The sequence below is a fragment of the Athene cunicularia genome (assembly GCF_003259725.1).
Source record: "Athene cunicularia isolate RWA chromosome 21 unlocalized genomic scaffold, athCun1 chr21_part1, whole genome shotgun sequence".
Classification (NCBI taxonomy): domain Eukaryota; kingdom Metazoa; phylum Chordata; class Aves; order Strigiformes; family Strigidae; genus Athene; species Athene cunicularia.
In genome coordinates, this window is record NW_020799127.1 from 6,116,627 (window position 1) to 6,134,756 (window position 18,130).

Here is an 18,130-nt window from a genome sequence, read left to right on the forward strand (position 1 = left end):
GGAAGGGGCCGAGGGGCGGTGGGAAGGCCGCGGGTGGCCGCCCCGCGGAGCCGGACCTCGACCCCCGCCGCAGGGGCGCAGGCGGCAGAGATGGTTTCTCCCCCGGCCCGGTACCTAGTGTTGTTTCAGTACCTGGGCAGTAGGTATAGGTAGGTGCCTCAGCCGCCCCGCCAGCCGTGTGCGGCGGAGGGAAACCGGCCCTGAGGGGCGTTCGCCAGGGGTGGGGACGGGAGAGCCACGAGGAGGCGGCTGAGGGGAGGGATGGGCCAGTGCGGTGGTTTGGGGAGGGGAAAAACCCCTTGAAGAGTAGGTGAGAGCGGGCAGGGAGCTGGGCTCTGCTTGCTTGTTGTGTAGAAGCGATAGGAAGGGGACGGTTCGGGCAGGAGATGCATGAAATGGGCAGAGAGAAAGCCAAGGAGGGGGAAGGCGGCGAGCTTGTGGTCTGGGGCCGGAGGGGAGCAGGCCCTGTGTCCCTGCAGCCGTGGTACCTGCGCTGCTGGAGGGAGGAAGGCAGAGTGGGCTGTGGGCTGAGCCCTGCATGACAGTAGCTGAAGTTGGGTTTCCCCAGGCCTTAAACACCCCACATGTGTAGCTCTGCTTGTTTACATTAAAAAGAAAGTGTGTGGGAGAATTTGTACGGCTCCAGCTCCTGGAATTGTGCCTATCTTCGTGAGGCTTTTACAGAATAAAACCATCGTATGCCGAAGCGCACAGTTCTGCAGTGCACGGGCTGTGTCGCTGTGGGTACTGACCTCAATTACTCTGAGTAGTTACTGCTAGGTTGGGTTTAGCCTTGGGATATATCTCTCAGAACTTCGTCAGCATTTGTGAATGGCTGTGACTTCTGTAGTAGGAAGCTCGTCACAAACCATCTTCATGAACTTTTAGTCCCTTCATGACCTCCACAGGGCCTGGAAGAAAGGGGCCTGCAACTGGCAACCAATTTCTGGCCCTGAAATAGTTTCTTCTGCAAACTCTTTTCTAGTGTAATTTGTGTGCCTTACCTTCTCATCAGCCCCCACCTGAAGGGCTAGCCCAGAGAGAAACATTTGAAGGATGTTTTTTATTTCCAGCCTCCTTTCTTGTAAATAACCACTGCATCTGTTTTCCTGTACATTCATCAAAGTGTTTGGTCCCTACAAATTCTCTAAAAAGATTCAGGTTGCTCAATAGCTGGCCATTTGATGACTGTCCCCCATTAACGTCTGGCTGTTTTGGTGGACTCTGTGTCAAGTCCTTGGGTCTTGACACATCAATAACTATTGTATTTGTTTTGCCCTGCAGTGGAGTTATGGAGACTTCGAATGATCAGTCAGTGATTGGAGTCCAGAATTATTTGGAGGTAGGTCCTTGCTAATCATAGTCATTAAAACAGAACTTCAAGAGTCACATTGTTGAGCTACAGATATTATCAAGGATAAATAATATTTTTAGATTGACAATAAAAGACACTTGCACATACACTATAATGTTCAGTCAAAGTGCTTTAGAAATTATATCAGTATACAGGTGGAAGAAATAGATCCGGGTGAGGTCGGAGACATTGAGATCGTGATCCTGAAAAAGATGTGAACCCTCTAATGAGACTTGAAAGTGGGGTGTCTGAGTTCAGAACTATGATTCTGAGAGCCTCAACTCAGGTGCTGTCCCACATGAAGGTACTTAAGCAGGTGAGCTTCATTACACTTACGGCTTTGCCTCCACTCATTCTTAGAACTGCCTCTGCTCTGAGCAGGCTTAGCTGCTTTGCTTCTAGTTCACGTCTAAGTCTGTTATAGATTTAGAAACTAGATGCTGCACTCTCTGGGGAGAGCATGCCTCTGATAGACATTTTTGGAACAAAGCACAGCAGGATATCCATTGTTCCAGAAAAAAAAACCAAACCAGTGCTTAGTTTCCATTCTTCTGGAGTTGTTCTAATATGCTGGGGAAAAAAAGGTATGAGCCTGTTGTCACTGTTGTTCTTGTGCTGCCCCAGAACATTTCCCATAAGGATAAGAATATAAGGATGGCTTTTAGGACCCAATTGTTGTTTGGGCTTGGAGTGAGTGCGCAACAGGAATGCAAAAGGCCCACTATTAGACCAGCGAGTAGAAAGTGGGTCACTTGCATAGAGGAAATGCTTAGCACACCTGGATGTTTGTGTAACCCAATTGTAGTTTAATTACAAGCTGCTGTTGAGCTGCACGTTTGAGCAGTGCTGGTGAATCCCATGTTCCTGTGGAGGGCAGGACTTGAAAGGAAGCTATGTCATTTTTGTCTTTTAGAAGCATCGTGTAATAGTTCAAAATGCCCGTCTAGGAGATAAGAGATTGTTGAAGAGATTGAAACCGCTGTAAGTCAGCTCACACCTTTGTATTAATAGCCAGCCGCCTTGTTACTCATCTCTCATTTTTGGGCTGTTTAACCTGAGGTCACCAACCGTGGCAGTTTGAAGGTGGTGTGCCCACCGTGCTTGTTTGTGATAGCCTGTGCTCTGCCTCAATTAGTTACATTAGCTGAACTAGATCTCGGGAAGGACAAGAGCTGGTCCGGGAGCTGTCGCACCCAGCCACGCTGTGACCACGGCCAAGACGTTTCCACGCTGTGTCTTGGTTTACTGAGGAGGGTGATTAGTTCCTGTGTGCTCTCGCGAAGGAGGCCGCAGAAGGAAACCGTGATGAATTATGGTTTGAATAAGAGTTCTCAGGGTGTATTTGTATGGCTTCTTGCCTGACACCATTGTGGAGAAAGTGTATAAATATTGCGCAGATCTTGAAAGAAGAGCCCCAAAGGACTTTCTATCTCATTTATCTAATCCTCTGAACCATCCATGTCTCAGCCCCAGGCGCCGGACTTTGGGTGAGCCCAGCAGTTGTTTTGCATTATCCAAGGAACTTTGTTTTAACAGGCGAATGGGTAGGATGGGTGATTAAAGGAGAAAAGAAGAAGAAAAAAAGAAAAAGATAAACTTATTTGGTGTTGTCTTTTCTCAGTATCAGCACTTTGCAGGCCAGTTCTGGGATATGTGCTTTGCTTTCATGTGGTGGTATTGATGCTGGGCACTGCTGAGCAGGGCTGTGTCTATTAGAACCACATGGGAAGTCTTAAAGCAGCTTTAATAGAAAACTTCTGGGGCCTGTAGGAATTTATCTTCCTTCCTCCATTTCTGTACAGCCTTGAACTTCGCAACTTTCCAAAGCCAGGAAGGCAACTGAAGGGAAGGGCAAAATTAAATCTGTAATGAGATCCTTATTGTATGCTAAATATGTTCAGACATTTGTTTGCCGTTACAGGCAAGCGGATGACCTGGGAGGTTTAGACCTTGTGTTTCAACAGCTGTGTAATGGACTGGTTTGTGAGTGTGTACTGCAGCCTGCTGTGTGATAAAAGGTGAAAGTGCTGGACTGGGGCTGGGCAGAAGGCCTGTCTGAAACCCCTTGTCCCTGTAAAGCACTGTGTCACCCAGGACATGGAAGCTTTTGTTGTCCTCAGTACTGCTATGTAGCAGAGCCCTGGGACCGTCTGGAGGAAATGGAGACTTGTTTTAGTTGGGGGACGGATGTAGATATTTGAAGGAGCTTTTAATATATCTTTGAGGGGGGTGGGCTTTGCAGGCAACACCTAACTTTTTCTTTGGAGACAATGTATTTGTCTTGAAGCACTTGGAAGCCCAGCTTGCCAGTGATGGGTCCAGAACAAAATTCCAGACCTGGGTTGCCCAGATGGGGAAGTTTGAGTCCTGTGACTTGGCTTCCCTCCAGTTCCATGTGAAAACTTAACCAGATGCAGGACTTCATCCTCTCGTCTGCATTCTTACGAATGTCCCTCCCGTGGAGGGAGGAAGGTCTCCTGTGTAGCACCTTTTGCTAAAGTGAGTGGCTGTTGCTTGTGCTAACAGGCACCCTATGCAAGGCCTGTTAGGACCTACAGAATTTAAGTTCCCTTTCATGTTTGGCTTGAACCATGTCCTGAGCGTGCTGTTTCCCATTGTGCTGGTGAATGCTGCCCAAAACTAATCTTCCCCACACGAAGCTCTGTTTTGGCCAGCAGCCTTGTGCTAAGGCCAGATATTATTCCTCATGAAAGGAAAAGGGGAAGTAGAAGAGCAGAGCAAGAGAACATACACAAACTCCTTACTATGCAAGGCAGCTTTGATACAACCTCCTGCTCTTGTCCGCACCCCCCCAAAGAAAAGGAAGAAAGGAAAACGGACCAAGAGAAATGTCATCTTCAATCTCTGTTTGGATAATAATTTCAGTAGCACGAGAGACTGCTTTGGAAACCCTTTCCTTTAGCAGAAGCCACTTTCTCAGCTTTTTCTTTCGGGCTTTCACTTCAACTTTTATCTATTCCACTAAAAATGAGTAAGATTTTTAATTAGTTTCAGTTGACATAGCACCCATTGAGCCAGTGAGGCTGCGATGACTTGCAACCAGAAGCTTGCATGTTATTATTTATTAGAGCACAGCAAATTATAAATTGTGCAGCATCCCAGGCAACACAGTACGATCCCTCGTGTCTGTGCAACTAACACCATTGTGCATGATGAAACCAGTAAGCAATCCAGCTGCTGTGAAAGAGAAATACACTTATTTTTCCCAAAACATTCCTCATGCACAGTTTCTCTTGAACGCACCTATCCACACTTGATTTTGCGAGTTCCTAGATGCCCTGTCGAGGTAGATGGCTGAGTATCTTGAGGATTTTTTTATTTAGGCTTCAAGGAGAGAAGCGGATGAACTTTTGCTTCCTCCATAGGTGGTATACATTAATGGGCCTCTTCATCTTGCCTCTCCAGCATTTGTACAGAGTGAGAACTGAGCTGTGAGTAATAATAGCAATCTGGAATGTGGATCCATATCACTCTGGCACACAACAGTGGAAATTTCTGCATAATTCAAAATATGGTAGTGAATGAAACCTGTTAGCAGAACAGACCTGCTAAATGCAAGTAATACTTTCCCCTGCATGGCTGGTATGCGGGGTGTTAGAGGTATGAACTAACACCCTGGGGTGCTTGTTGCTGCTCAAAGAATATGGTCATCTGAAAAGACTAGGACTTGGGAAGTGAAGGCTAGATGAAAATGGGTGAGATCTGGTTCAGTGAAAGGCCTCCAGCAGGTGCCAAGCCAAGATTTCAGTGTTTGTAATGAAGGATATTTGCGTGCTCTGTGGCTTAACGAAGGGAGCAGAGACCTGTGAGCTCTGAGCACGAGGGAGGACAACCCAGCTCCTTTACTCCTGGATCTTCTCTGTTGCTTTTTAGCTGAGTGCCCAGGGGTAAAGTGCTTCTGCCTCAGTTTTCCCCCATAGGATGATACCCAACAGGGTAGGGATCTGGATTAATAGCAGTTAAGCCGTTTGGGCTCCTTAGATGAAAGACCTGCTTATTTTAGGGACTTGTTTTTTCTGAAAGGGCAGGAAAAACTGGTTGCTATCCAAGCAGTTACTAAATGTAAATAATGCACCTTTTTTGAAATTCAGTGTGGGTGATATTAACAGATTAAAGTATACAGGCACCAGAAGAGGAAACTCTCAGCTGCCTACAGGCTCGAAGGATGTCTGAATGGTGCAGATAGGAGACATTTGCATAGGTGAAGGGGTCATTCCTGAACTGCCTGTGAAGAAGTTCAGCTTTTCAGAAATTTTTTCTTTAAGGAGATTAATTAGGATGTGGGGTATAAATGAAATATTAAAACTGGAAGCAGCAGTTGATCGTATATTATCAACTGTGTGCCTGTTAGGCTGGAGGAAGAATCGACAAACAAAGCTTTCAGCTTTCAAAAGTGAGATTTGTTGTTGATGGTGGTCACATTCCTCCTTGGATGTCCAGCACATACATCCTTCGATCATTTCTCCAGAGAGGTGTGCCTGGGAGAAAATGGTGCTGGAGAAGGGCAGCTGTGAAAATACCCTTTGTTGAACCTGTCATTCAGTCCTGCACCTTTGTGGATTCATTGGCTCACCTGAGCAGGGGATGCAATCAGATTTGCCTTGGAATCTGCAATCCTCTCTTCCTCTCCAGTCTGCCCTCCAACAGGGCTCAACTCCTGCTGGCAGAGGAGAAGAGATCCAAACAGTGATTTCTCATCATCCAGCTTTGTTAAGATGCAGTGAGTGAAATGGGATGCAGTGTGGGATCCAGAGGAGTGCTGCATCCAAACTTCTCCAAGCCCATAGCAAGAAAGGAGTATTTTTTTCATGTTCTCTCCTGTTCTCCCTCTTCCCCCCTCAGCTGTGTTCCCACTGGCTGGATTTTGCCTGGTGAGAAAGGAGCGGAAGAAGAGGTTGGAGGAAGGGAGTAGCCTGCAAAAGCCAAACCTATCTTTGCAGAAACTTCGCTCTTAAAATGCAGCTTCAGCTTTAAGACAAATTGCTGAGGCACAAGCCAAGGTCTACTGCAGAAAGCTATTTAATTTCTGTCTGCTTCTTTCTGCTTAAGGGTGATAAATAAAGATTTTCATTGTTAATTGTAACCACATGTGAACTCCAGATAGAAGGATTAGGAAGGGGAAAAGGCTAGGGTCATTTTTGTTCTGTTTCCCAAGCCTTCCCCTACAGCTTGGTTACGTTTTTTCCTTGCTTCCCTGTGCATTTTGACAGTACATTTCTGAGAGCCCAGGATCCTGTCTGCTCAAATAGTACAAGTCTGGAAGGTATTTGTGAGTCAGCAGTTCAAACTTTATTGACTCTTGGTACCAAATTAAAATATAATAAAAACCGCTGCTGGGTTTACTACGCAGAAGTGGAGATGGGAAAGAGAAGGAAATTTCTAGTTATTCATCTGGTTTTCTGCTTTGTTGTTGTTTTCCAGTCTTTCAGATATGCTTCACTCATCCCCTGTAACAAATTACATTGGATTCTTTTGTCTAAAGGCCTGTCCTCACAAAGAAAAAGTTGTATTTTGCAGTGCTCCAGCAACCTACTTTAAGACCTACTATGATTTTAACATTGCATTAGAAACCTTGGTATTCCAGTAACTTCTTGACCTACCAATGTTTGTCCCTTACCAAAACCCACCCTGGCTTTGCTAAACTTGGGCCAGTCTATTCAGACCCTTAAATATATAGCATCTAATTAACCATGTTAACATCTCTTTTACTCTCTTTCGTGTGTGCATCTCTAATAAAAGACACCAAATTAATGACTCATTTAGCAGGGTTTTATTTACTTTCCCCGCAGGAACCTGTAGTAATTCACCCAGTTGGGTTTCCAGCCCTTTGTTAGTGGGCAGAACGGAAAGGCAGAAACAGGGTGGGGACAAAAGCCAGCTGTGTGGAGAGGAGCAGTTGGGAAAGGGGAACAACAGTCCTAGCTGCAGGTGGATTCTCCAGCAAATCCATGCCAAAATCCATATGCAGAACCTAGAGGATCTCAATTGCTGTCCTTCCCCTTGCGTTAAGAATAGTAAGTTTGAGTTTGCTACAGTAGGGTTTGCTAACTAATTTTTAAAGTACATCTCGGCTGCAGAGTAATTTTAGGGCCTTTTGGCTCTGAGAAGCTTGAACTTGACTGTAAAACTTGAACGCTGTGATGATGTAAATAATGTTTGTCGTTTTCTGCTTTAGTCTTGCTATGGCAGAGGTCTTAGCGTGAGACATTCTCTGAATATTAAGGCAACTCTAGCTCCTGAAGAAAACAGTCTCTCAAGAATTAGCCAAGTTCTGCATTAATGCAGCTGTGGAAGAAGCAAATGTAAGGAGATCTCATCTCCTGGCTCTCGGTGGCGTGTGTTTGTCCTGTGGTTGTCTGTACCTGCTGGGATAGCTCAGTGTCAGCTCCTCAACTACTGGTGTGTTTTATGAGAACTGTGTCTTGATTCTTAGATCCATTTATATTTCTCAGGGGGGACTAATAAATGCATTACATCAGTGCAGTGCTGCTACCCGTCTGGTCCCCTGGCTCCTCCTCTGCTCTCAACAATTAGTGGAAGCTTGTTGCCCTCTGTAGCCCTGCTCCCATTGTGGATGGAAAACAGCTTCCGCCTTTAGCAAGAAGCTGCAGGATTTTACACCGTTCTGGCCTGCACTGGAAGCAAAGGATGCAGCCTGATGTCATACAGACATCCTTGCGTGCTGTTTCCATCCCTTTAAGGCTTGGGTTCTGCAGCTCTTTAAGAGCTGCTGAAGTAATGGAGTCCAGTTCTTAGCAGTAAATTGCAGTGTCTGGTTTAAATGGGTAATTCTCTGTCCTCTTTCCCACTCACTCGATGATAAAAAACAAAGGATAAGGACATGAATTTTATTTTTACTTTGTTATGTACATGTTAGGAGGCTCACATGGCGTTTTGGATGTTCTGTTTGAGATAGTTTCAGGACAAAAAGTGGGAAGCCACTGTCCCCCCACACAGTCCTCCCCATCCCTTTCTTTGCAGCCCACAGTAAAACTCCCAATTATTTCTTTGTATGAGCAATAAGGAAACCTGTGGTTAGCAAGGAGGAGGATGTTTTTTCCTAGCTAGCTCAAAGTGAGTTCGCTGTTCATGATTCCATCTTGTGTTGGCTTTCAGAAGGCAGCGCAGAACCTAAAGCCCATTGTTCCCATCAAGTTCCACATCTCCAGCCGGACGGATACCGGTGTCCACGCACTCTGCAACTCCGCTCACCTTGACATCCAGAGGCCACCAGGGAAGCCAGCTTTTAATGAGAAACAGCTCATCTGCAGTCTTAATTACCACCTGAGGCCTGAGCCAATCCGGTGAGTTTGGTGACAAGTCGATATCTTTTATTTTGCCCATGTTGGAGAGTAGAGACAATGCAGCAGTGATGTCCCATCATCACCCACAAGATATACTTTCCCCCGTTGTACGTGTTGGCAAACCACTCCCCTGCATGTGTGTTTCTGCTACTACCTGACACGTTAAAGATGAGTCTTGTTGCACCATTGTTGTTGTTAGGAGATCTGTGCTGGTACCCCTAAAACAAGAGGAGTTGTGAGACTGGCGTCACCGTGTAAGTACTGAATCCTCTGGGATGACTAGTTTCACACGTGAGCCAGAGTATAATTTTCACTTCTGCTTTATTCCCCAAATTCCCTGTCTTTCTTTCTTTATTGAATTAGCAAAACCTTGTCTGCAGTATTGCCTCTCACCTATAACTATGCAAAAAGATGAAGAACAAGCAAACAAAATTTCTGTTAGTGTTAGCATGGTCAACTCCTCCCTTCCCGTATGATCCAGCCTCCTTTCTTCCCTGCCAGACCAAGGCTACCACTTGACATGGTTTAGAGAAGTTACATCAGAAGCCTCAATTTAATATTTTTGTAGCAAGATTTGTTACTTTACTCAATGGGATAGATCAAGTCCTTTCCATACTCTACCAGACTGCTAATGATTAGGGAGAGTTGCATATAAATGTAGCGAGGAACTTGATACAGCAATCTACAGAGAGCAGAACAGCCATTTCTTCTCCCTACTTCCTCCTTGTTAGTTACTACTTCTTGCAGAATTTCAGAGTGGGCTTATTTTGCATGTGAGTTAGGTCTGAATGCCCACCCTCAAAGTCAGAAAAAAATTATCATTAAACCAACAGTTTCTGTTAGGAATTTACATCAATTACATAAGTAATTACTATACCCTGTGATTTCTTCAAAAGATGGATTGAATTTCATGTCCTTTGCTTTTCTTCCCAAGCTGTTGTGCAGTTTCTGTCAGCTGTCAAACAGTTTCTGTATTCTTCTCCAGACATGGGTGCGTTTTTATGGTTAAAGTGTAAATTGAATGAAACATTGGGGTTTTTAGATTAAAAGCCAAATCTGTGCTACGTCACAGAACCAACATGCCATTTGCCAGCAGCTGCTTTGCTGCGCTCTATTCTTTCTTCTGTTCCTTTTGTCTTATTTGCATAAACTAGAAACTCTTCAAGGCACAGACTGTCTTTATCTGTACAGCATTTGGCACAATAGGACTTGAATCTCTGTGCAGCACCCTGCTGAAGAGTGTGTCAAAGCACTTCAGAGTGTTGTGCAAGAAGATAGGTAATTTATAGGAGGTATTTCCGTGATCAGAAGTTTGATGCAAGACGCCAACTGGTAATTACTCAGAGGCCCAGGTTGCTCTCTTTCATGTTACTGCAGTCTTTCTGATATCTGGTGGCATGAACATAAAGGAGGATTATGGAGTCAAATTCCCCATGCCAGAGCAAGAGCTCAGGACAAAAAAGCATATATGTAGTATACTCCTCCTTCCCACTTCACCCAGTCTGTTTGATTTTCTAATCTCTTCTTTGAGAAACAGAGCCTGACCCAAATGCTGACATAGCAAGGCCTGGGATTTGAGGACTGACATCATAGTTGGATCTCTTCTTGGTTTTGTAAGGGAGGATTCTAGTTCTCCAGGACTTGGGGAACAGTGACTCCAGTTCTAAATGTGCTCAAATAGTTTGGGGTCTCAGGAAGAGATGGGTGATGGTGTTCCTTTTTTTGCAGGGGGTCTTTCATGCGTGTTCCACATGCTGTATAAAGCAAAGAGTGCATTAGTACGAGTTGGCTGAAGCTGTGGCATACTCTGCAGAAAGTCTTGATCTGCAATTCAATCAGCTGTTTTGACTTTTTCAAAGCCTATTGCAAACACCCAAACCTTAAGCAAAGGAAGGAATGCAAGGAAAGCAGTCCCAGGTGACAGACTTCTCTAGCTTTGATTACACTGGTGGCCATTCAGTACCTCTGGAAACCAGGCCCCCAGCAGTAGCTTTCTTGGAGTAACCTTAGTGTTGTTCAGCAGTCCCTGACACAACTTGCTCCAGACCTGTTGACTCTGTGAATCAGGGATGGGCTGGATGGGTCAGCTTCTGGTCCAATGGCTGTTGCCCGACCATGCGCTTTGTCGCTGCAAGGAGCAGTATTAGGTGGAGGGACTCTGCCTCCAGAGTGATGCTATATCATGTCTAGAGGGCGTGTTGATTCCAGGGATCAACTTCCAGCTGATGCTGACAGTCAGGAGTGTGTTGTGAGACAGTGGTGACTTGCTGTTTGCTGCTGTAACGAGGTACCTGGTGACTGGGACCCCACCTATATGCCTTCTGTAGGCCTGTGCCAAAGATGCGTTGAGTGTCTGTAGCTCTCATGGCCTCAGGATTGGGTTTTTGCAGTGTTTCTGGAGTTGTATGTCATTGATGCTTTGCATTTATTTAAATATAGCGGGACCTTTTATCTGTGGGCTCTCAGCTTGGTCACTGACTGGAGCAGAAGCCGCAGCAGCTTGCTTGGAGCCAGCTGCATTCGTTTATCTCCAAACAAGCTCCAGGGGAGCCATCAGAGGGTGAAGAGGAAGAGGAAGTAAAATCCTCGGAATCCAAGCTCAGGAAAAGGCACTGAAAGCATCTTATTACTAGAGGCACATAGTTCCTGTTAGTGGCTGGTTATTACGTTAACTGACTTCTTTCCCTGGATGTTTACTGTTCCTTTGACAGCCCTCAGACAGTTTTGGGAAGAGCACAAGGCCACCCTGCTTTTCCCCTTTGATCCTAACGGTCTTCTGCCTGCCCATGTTAGCTTAGCTGTTGCTGTCCCTCCATGAGACCCTCTTGCAAAGCCTTGGGGTGGGTGAGCTCAGTCTAAGGGCAGTGTGAGATGACTCTTAAGCTGCTTGGGCTTGATACAGAGCGTGGCTGCCATTAGAAATGCATGACTGTCAGTCCCCAGAAATCTGTAAGGGAAATTTCTCTTCCTCCCACACCTTACTTGCGAAAATGTGTTTTAGCAGTTTGCAGGGTTGGTCGAGTCTTTCTCTGAAAGCAAAGGTTTCACAGTGGGTACTGGAAGGAAAAGCAAATACTTGATTTCACTGCTCTTACTCCACAGCCCACGGACAGCCGTCTGGTAGCAAGTCAGATCATGCATCCCAAACCTGAGACTGCATGCTAGCCCAGTAATATTGGATTGACAGTTCTAGCTTACAAATCCAGTTCTTCCATTGGCCTCTTAAAGTAGCAGCTAGATTCCTCCGCAGAGGCCAGAGAGAGGCCAGAACACAAAACATATCTCGCAAGCTAAGCTGTGTGCTTAACATCTGTGAATTACTGTCCCTTGATAGTTTTCACCTTCTTTGACATCTGTGTAAAGAGTCTAACGCAGCTGCTGTGGGATGGGACTGGAGATGATTTCTTTCCAGACTGCTGTGTCAATTTAAAAAAAGATTCTGAAATAGAATTTGACTTATGTGGAGTTTTGGTGGTTATTTTTGCTTGGACTGAAAACTAGGTCAGAACCTATGCACCCTGGAAATCAAATCCTTTCTGGATATTCTAGCAGTAACTGGGAACATGAAGTAGGTCATAGTTTCTATATCCTTCCTTAAAAGGCTAAAGCAGCTGTTTGGGAGTCAAAACTAGCTGATTTTGCAGCCAGAGGGTACCACTGCAATAATCAATCTGTTCTATGTGTCACCAACCACTGAATCTCAGTCTCTCCCCCCTGAGTTTAGGTTTGTAACCTGTGAGCTGTGTTGTCTAGCTTTAATGGACTGAGTCGTCCTAGAGAGCTGAAACCACTGTTGTGACCCTGCCACTTCCAGTACTAGTAGCCATACAGACACACAGTTAGAGCTGGCTTTGTGATGCCTTGACTGATCAGTCCGAGAACGAACAGGATTGCTGCTGAAGAAAGATTTAAGTCAGTGTCTCCCAAAGGAGAGAGCAGCGGGATCTCACAGACGGGAAAAGCTTTTTCTCGCGCTAAGATCTGACGGGTACATATCAGGAGGTGATGTCTTCTGGTAGAATGTAGTACAGTCCTGATCCGTTAGAGTTTGTCAGGGTGCAGTCAGCTCTACTTCTCCTTTCTCCCTTGGACTGAACCTTTTAAAAATGGTTCAGCTGCTTTCCATTAAGGAGCTTGGTGACAGGCATGAGTCTTAAGCGTATTCGGCAACCATCCCTCCCTCTGTAAATATTACTTTGCCAAGAAGAAATCTCTCCTGATGCTGAAGAAAGTCAGCACTTTCATGTGGTTGCAAGCAGGGGGTGATGGAGAGAGGGATCTTTGTGAGAACACATTATTGTCGATAGAGCTTGGAAGGGAAACAAGATTCCAAGCTGGCTGACTATCATCAGCAATAATAACCTTCTTTGTAGCATGATGTGTCTCTTCTATCAACCGATCTGTCTTCTAGATTTGCAAAGCATATTTGAAAGGATCTTGTCCGCAAAGATCAGAGTGTATTTGATAGATGGGGTGACTTTAGAGGACTTTGCTGTGGTAATACAGTACACTCACACCTTCTATTACTGTTTTCAGTTTGGTAGGCACGCAGTAAAAGATGTCTGAGTGACAAGACAGAGGTGGGATTCCTCCCACCTCCTGCAGATCGGCATTTAGTTTCTGTTGTCCATGGAGAGAGAAGGATGTGCTTCTGGAGAATGTCTTGGTATCCAATACACTGCCATTTCTAGGTAGACGTCTTCAGAATTTTTTACCTTCAACCTCCTCTGACATTCAGACTCTGTTGAAAAGGTAAAGAATGCCATGAGTCTTTATTTACCAGCAGTCTTTCAAAAAATGGGATCTTAACCAGGCCTGAAATGCAGCTGCTGGAATAAATGCTGGAAAGACATTCCCAGCTAGAAAGAGCCTGTGATAGCAATTACATCTGCTGGAAGAGGCAGGAAAGGATGCCTGCGCTGAAGAATCACGTGAGCATAAATAGGCTCTTCTGAAAGAATCACTCAATCAGAGGGAATAAAAGGATAGTTATTCAATAAAAATCACTAAGTGTTAACAAGAGAAGCTCAAGATAGATGAAATGCTTGTGGAGGCATGTAGACAGAGGAAGATAAATGTAATAATTATATTATTGTCTTTAGAAGAGGCTGGAGGTCTTAGGTTCAAACTCCCGTGCAGGCCTGGAGGATGTAGTTTGCATTTCTATTAGGAGTTTATAGCAATGGAGCAATCTCCTGGGTTTGTTATTGAAAATATGTGTGGAGGCCTGTGGCACAGCTTTAATTTCTTCTTCTGTGGTCTGAGCCTTTGCAGTCAAGGGATGTGAGCCAGAGGCACTTGAGCTGGCAAAAATCATTGAAGCACCAACCTTTTTTTAAAGTAAATAAATAGGTTTGTCTATTACTGAGTCCCAAATGGTATCATGTTTTTTGGCTGCCCTGCATCCCTTCACTATGCCAAACTCCAAAGACAGAAAGGCACACAGCAGGAGAAAAGCTCCCTTCTAAGGAGAAGGTATCCTCTAAAGTAACACCTGCAGAGAGGTTATGCCTGTGTCGTAGTGACTCCCTGCTGTCTGGTGTGTAGCCAGTACTCTGGGATAAGGGGAAATCAAATCCAGCAAAAACTGCTGCTGACATGTTCAAATCAGTGATAACACTTTGGGGGAGGTGCAGAAACACAGGGAAGCTCTTTTTTCTCCCTTGACAGAGAGAAGGATGTTCCCCTCTTGACAGCCTTTGTACTGTCCCTTCCAGCAACCAAGCTGTCTGTGTTTGATGGTAACGGTGGCATTGGCTTAGAAAAACAAGGCGACTTCTCTCTGTTGCTGATAGAAGAAAACAGGAGTTCAGCTGCCTTCTGGCTGCTTGAGTTAACTGCCCTGAGTCAGTGGAAGATGAGTCGACATGAACATTCCCAAAAGCTGTTTTCTCCACATGTGAAATGCGTGGGTTTCCAGGAGATCTCCTGCATGCAGCATTCTGCTGTTTTCAGATGGACTCAATCTAGGTGGTGGTGGGATGCACCTTTCTTACCGTTGCTGCAGCAAAGTCCTGTTTGTCTTGGAGGCTGTGGGGGTACATGGGAGGGAAGTGACTTAGTTTCAGCTGTCTCCATCTGCTACAATGAGCTGCAAGGCTGCTTTTGAGAGTGAGCACGGAGGTATCTGTTGTCCTTCCCACTTGTGTTTGGGAGCGTGGTTCTGCAAAAGCAGAAGGACGTGGTGTTTGTAAGGTGTGCTCCTCAGATGGGGATGGAGTCAGCTTGTTGAAATTGCTGCCTCTCCCCTTAGGCCTGGCTAGGAGCCCACGTGCCCTCAGCTATACAGTACAATTTGATGGACTGGGTGAGGTGTTTGGCTTCACTATGCAACAAAGAAAACGTACTATCAGTTGCCATTTCTCAACTGAAGGACTGATCCATCTTAGCCTCTTGTGATGGTGTGAGCATCCCCAAACAGGTTGATAGGAGACCCACAGTCATTTTCTCTGTGTATTTGGAGACAGGTGATGCTGAGGCTCTTCTGCCTTCTTTCGGTTGTGGCAGCCCACATGTGAAAATCCTTGGTCACTGGTTAGTGACTGTCAGGAGAGAATGATAATTAATTATAAGTGCAGTTTCTCAAAGAACCCATTGTGTGTTTCAGTTCCCATCTATGTGGTAACCAGGCAAAAGCTTTTGAATTATGACATGGCATTTCTCTCCACCTCACTCGTTGTCTTCTGTCCTAACAGCATTTTGAATGCCTATCGAGTGACCAATAGCTTCCACGCACGTTTCTCTGCGCTGTCAAGAACCTACATTTATCGGGTGTTGATGGGCTGCGCTCATCACTCCGAAGTACCCGTGTTTGAAAAGGATCTCTGCTGGGCTCCTGTGGGTGGGTAAGTGTGTTCCATTAAACCCCACCCCGGGGAGCTACCTCGGCACTCTGGAAAGGCTTGGCTTTTTGGGGGGGAGAAGGGAGGGGGCAGTTTCCACATGTGAGACCAGATTTCCCGTTCGTATTGACAAGATTTCCCTGTTGACATCAGTGCAACTGCACTACGTTCTGTTCATCAAGACCTGAGACTTACAGCTCTCTTTAATGGTGCTGTCAGTTGTACCTGTGATAAATGTGCTTAGCACTGCCAGAATACTCAGTGACTCCAGGGAGGGTCCATCACCAGCTCTGTGTGTCCCTCCCCGTGGAAGTGATGGATGTTTCCTCAGATGACCTTGCCAGTTCGTACAGCAAACCCCTTCGGACAGCTGGCTGAGGGAACAGTGCTCTGATATGACGCAGACAGACAGAATTGCATTGCACAGCAGATCTCGGAGTTTTAGGTGTGACCATGCAGGCAAACAAGAATGACGACTGAGAATTCTTTTTTAATTTTTCCCCCTAGTCCTGTTTCTGATAGTGACTGCATGTAAATCTACTCTCTCATTCCCATTCTGCGTGCCTGTAGGTTTGAATAGCGAGAGCCAATGACTCTGAGCAACCCTACAATAACAAACCAGTGTATCTAGCTCAGTATTCACTTGTGTTCTTGGAGTAGCTGCTGAGTCATAACAAATCAGTGCTTGTATATGCAAGGGAAGAAAAACAAATTCAGTGCCATTTGAATAAAAAACAAAAACCTAGGACATAATAAACAGTGGGTGAGGAAAAAACAAACAAAACCCAGAAGATAATTTGATATTGTCCTTTTAGTTTATATTGTACTGAGATAAACATACATTCAAGAAAACTGGAGTTTTCCACAAGGTTATAGAAAAACAGATTTGTAGCCAGTTGTGGTAATTTCATCACCACTATTGGAATAACAATTGTGGGTAATGGAAAAAAATGTAATCTCAACTGTCCTAGCAGAGGAATAAAGATGACATCGTCCTGACATTAAATTGCCGACTTTCTTTTCTGTGGGCTGTGGAAGGGAAAATAAATACGAAATTGCAAAATTAGATGTTACGTGTGCAGTGTGTCTTAATGTCGGGCTTTTTGAAATAGCATTTAACTTAGTCCAGACACTGCGGTTAATTTTCTCAAATGGCAATACCACATAAAGGATAGGGTGAGCATATTAGAAATTCTGAATGGGAGGTGTCTTATGAAAAGGTGGGATGTTTGGGCTCCCAGGAGTGGAGAAGCTCACAGTGTGTGCACATCTGGTGATAAAACACATAATACACATTAAACTTCTGTAGGCGCTTGAATTACCAGCCAGGTGTCAGTGTGAGCAGGATTCTGTAAGTGCTAGTCATTTTTTCTTGAACACAGTGCAAAAAATTCAATGATTTTGGAAAACCTCATCTTGATTTTTCTTGTTTTCTTCAGAAACATTTTGACTTCTGTTAAGGTCTAAAAAACTTAAGCCATAGATCACACATACTTGCTCAGGATTTTCTTGTGAGAAGTTTACAAAAACAGAATAAAAATAAGCAGCTCTTCAGCAATTATATCAGTAAATCTCTCTAAATTCCTTTGAGAATATTTTGAACAGACCCAGATACTTCAACTGAAGAAATCTGAATGACATTTGACGTTCCGAGTTGTACCCTTGGCCCTTCCTTCTCTATCTCCACCTTGGGTTTACGCTGGCTTCATCTCTGTCAGTTTGCTCACTCATTCCATTTCTGCTACTTCCTCATTTCATCTTCTGGCTGTTGCAAATCCAAGGTTTGGAAAATCATCACAGTGTTTGATATTTTCTTACCTGCCAACACCATTCTCAGTTTATAAGATCCAGATACCGCAAAGGATTTTGGTTCTCTTGCCCTACGCTCTAGCCAGCAATTTGAATGGAGTTATTTGAATTGAACTGTTCTAAGAAGCACAGCAGGATAAAGGTTGTGTAAAAGTGTGTGCTTGCCAACCCCTCATCTAGCCTGGGATTTTGAATACCTTCAGACCTCGGGTCACTTGGCATCTTGGTTTGTGGTTTGGGCCATTACAAGACAAACTTCATCTTGCAAAATGTGTTTCCACAATGCTGAAACGTTGAATCTGCGTGCCAGGTTTCAGCCTCTCGTCAATTAATTGGACTTTGACCTACCTAACGAACTTGGTCCCACCTGATGCTCTTTTCCTTTTGCTCTGCATGTTTAATTTCAGCCAGCTGAATGTGCCTGCCATGCGGGAGGCAGCGCAGTTCCTGCTGGGAACCCACGACTTCAGCACCTTTCGCTCGCTGAACGCCGAAACACCTTTTCATTCTCCAGTCAGGACCATCTTCCAGGTAGACATCCAACCCACTTCTGGCTTCATGTCCCACCACTATGAACAGAGGTGAGTGCCCAGATACGCGGGCGAGGAGCTGCTCTGTGCTTGCTTTGTTTGAAAAGCCGCTTTCCAGCACTTCTTTGAGAGCTGACCTCCTGCTCGCTGTGCGTCGCCTTCGCGGGCCTGTGATGATGTCAGCAGGGTTCTGCCCAGTGACAGCTTAGAAAGGACATTTCTTTCCCTCTCCTCCCCAGTGTCCTCAGGGAGAAAGATGAGCAGCAATGA

The 18,130-nt window shown here is 45.1% G+C and overlaps 1 protein-coding gene across 1 annotated transcript; it reads left to right on the forward strand.

Annotated features, from left to right (window-relative positions):
* The first annotated feature begins 26 nt into the window (after positions 1–26).
* On the forward strand, positions 27–17,836 carry PUSL1 (pseudouridine synthase like 1). Its single transcript, XM_026862583.1, has 5 exons — positions 27–149; positions 1,285–1,342; positions 8,492–8,679; positions 15,375–15,520; positions 17,738–17,836. The coding sequence occupies exons 1-5, from the start codon at positions 91–93 to the stop codon at positions 17,743–17,745; spliced, it is 459 nt and encodes a 152-aa protein (XP_026718384.1). The 5' UTR covers positions 27–90; the 3' UTR covers positions 17,746–17,836.
* The last annotated feature ends 294 nt before the right edge of the window (positions 17,837–18,130 follow it).

Coding starts and splice junctions, on each gene's coding strand:
- PUSL1 (XM_026862583.1), top strand. CDS start 91: ATGGTTTCTCCCCCGGCCCGGTACCTAGTGTTGTTTCAGTACCTGGGC. Junction 150..1,284: donor TACCTGGGCAGTAGGTATAG/GTAGGTGCCTCA, acceptor TTTGCCCTGCAG/TGGAGTTATGGAGACTTCGA. Junction 8,680..15,374: donor CTGAGGCCTGAGCCAATCCG/GTGAGTTTGGTG, acceptor CTGTCCTAACAG/CATTTTGAATGCCTATCGAG.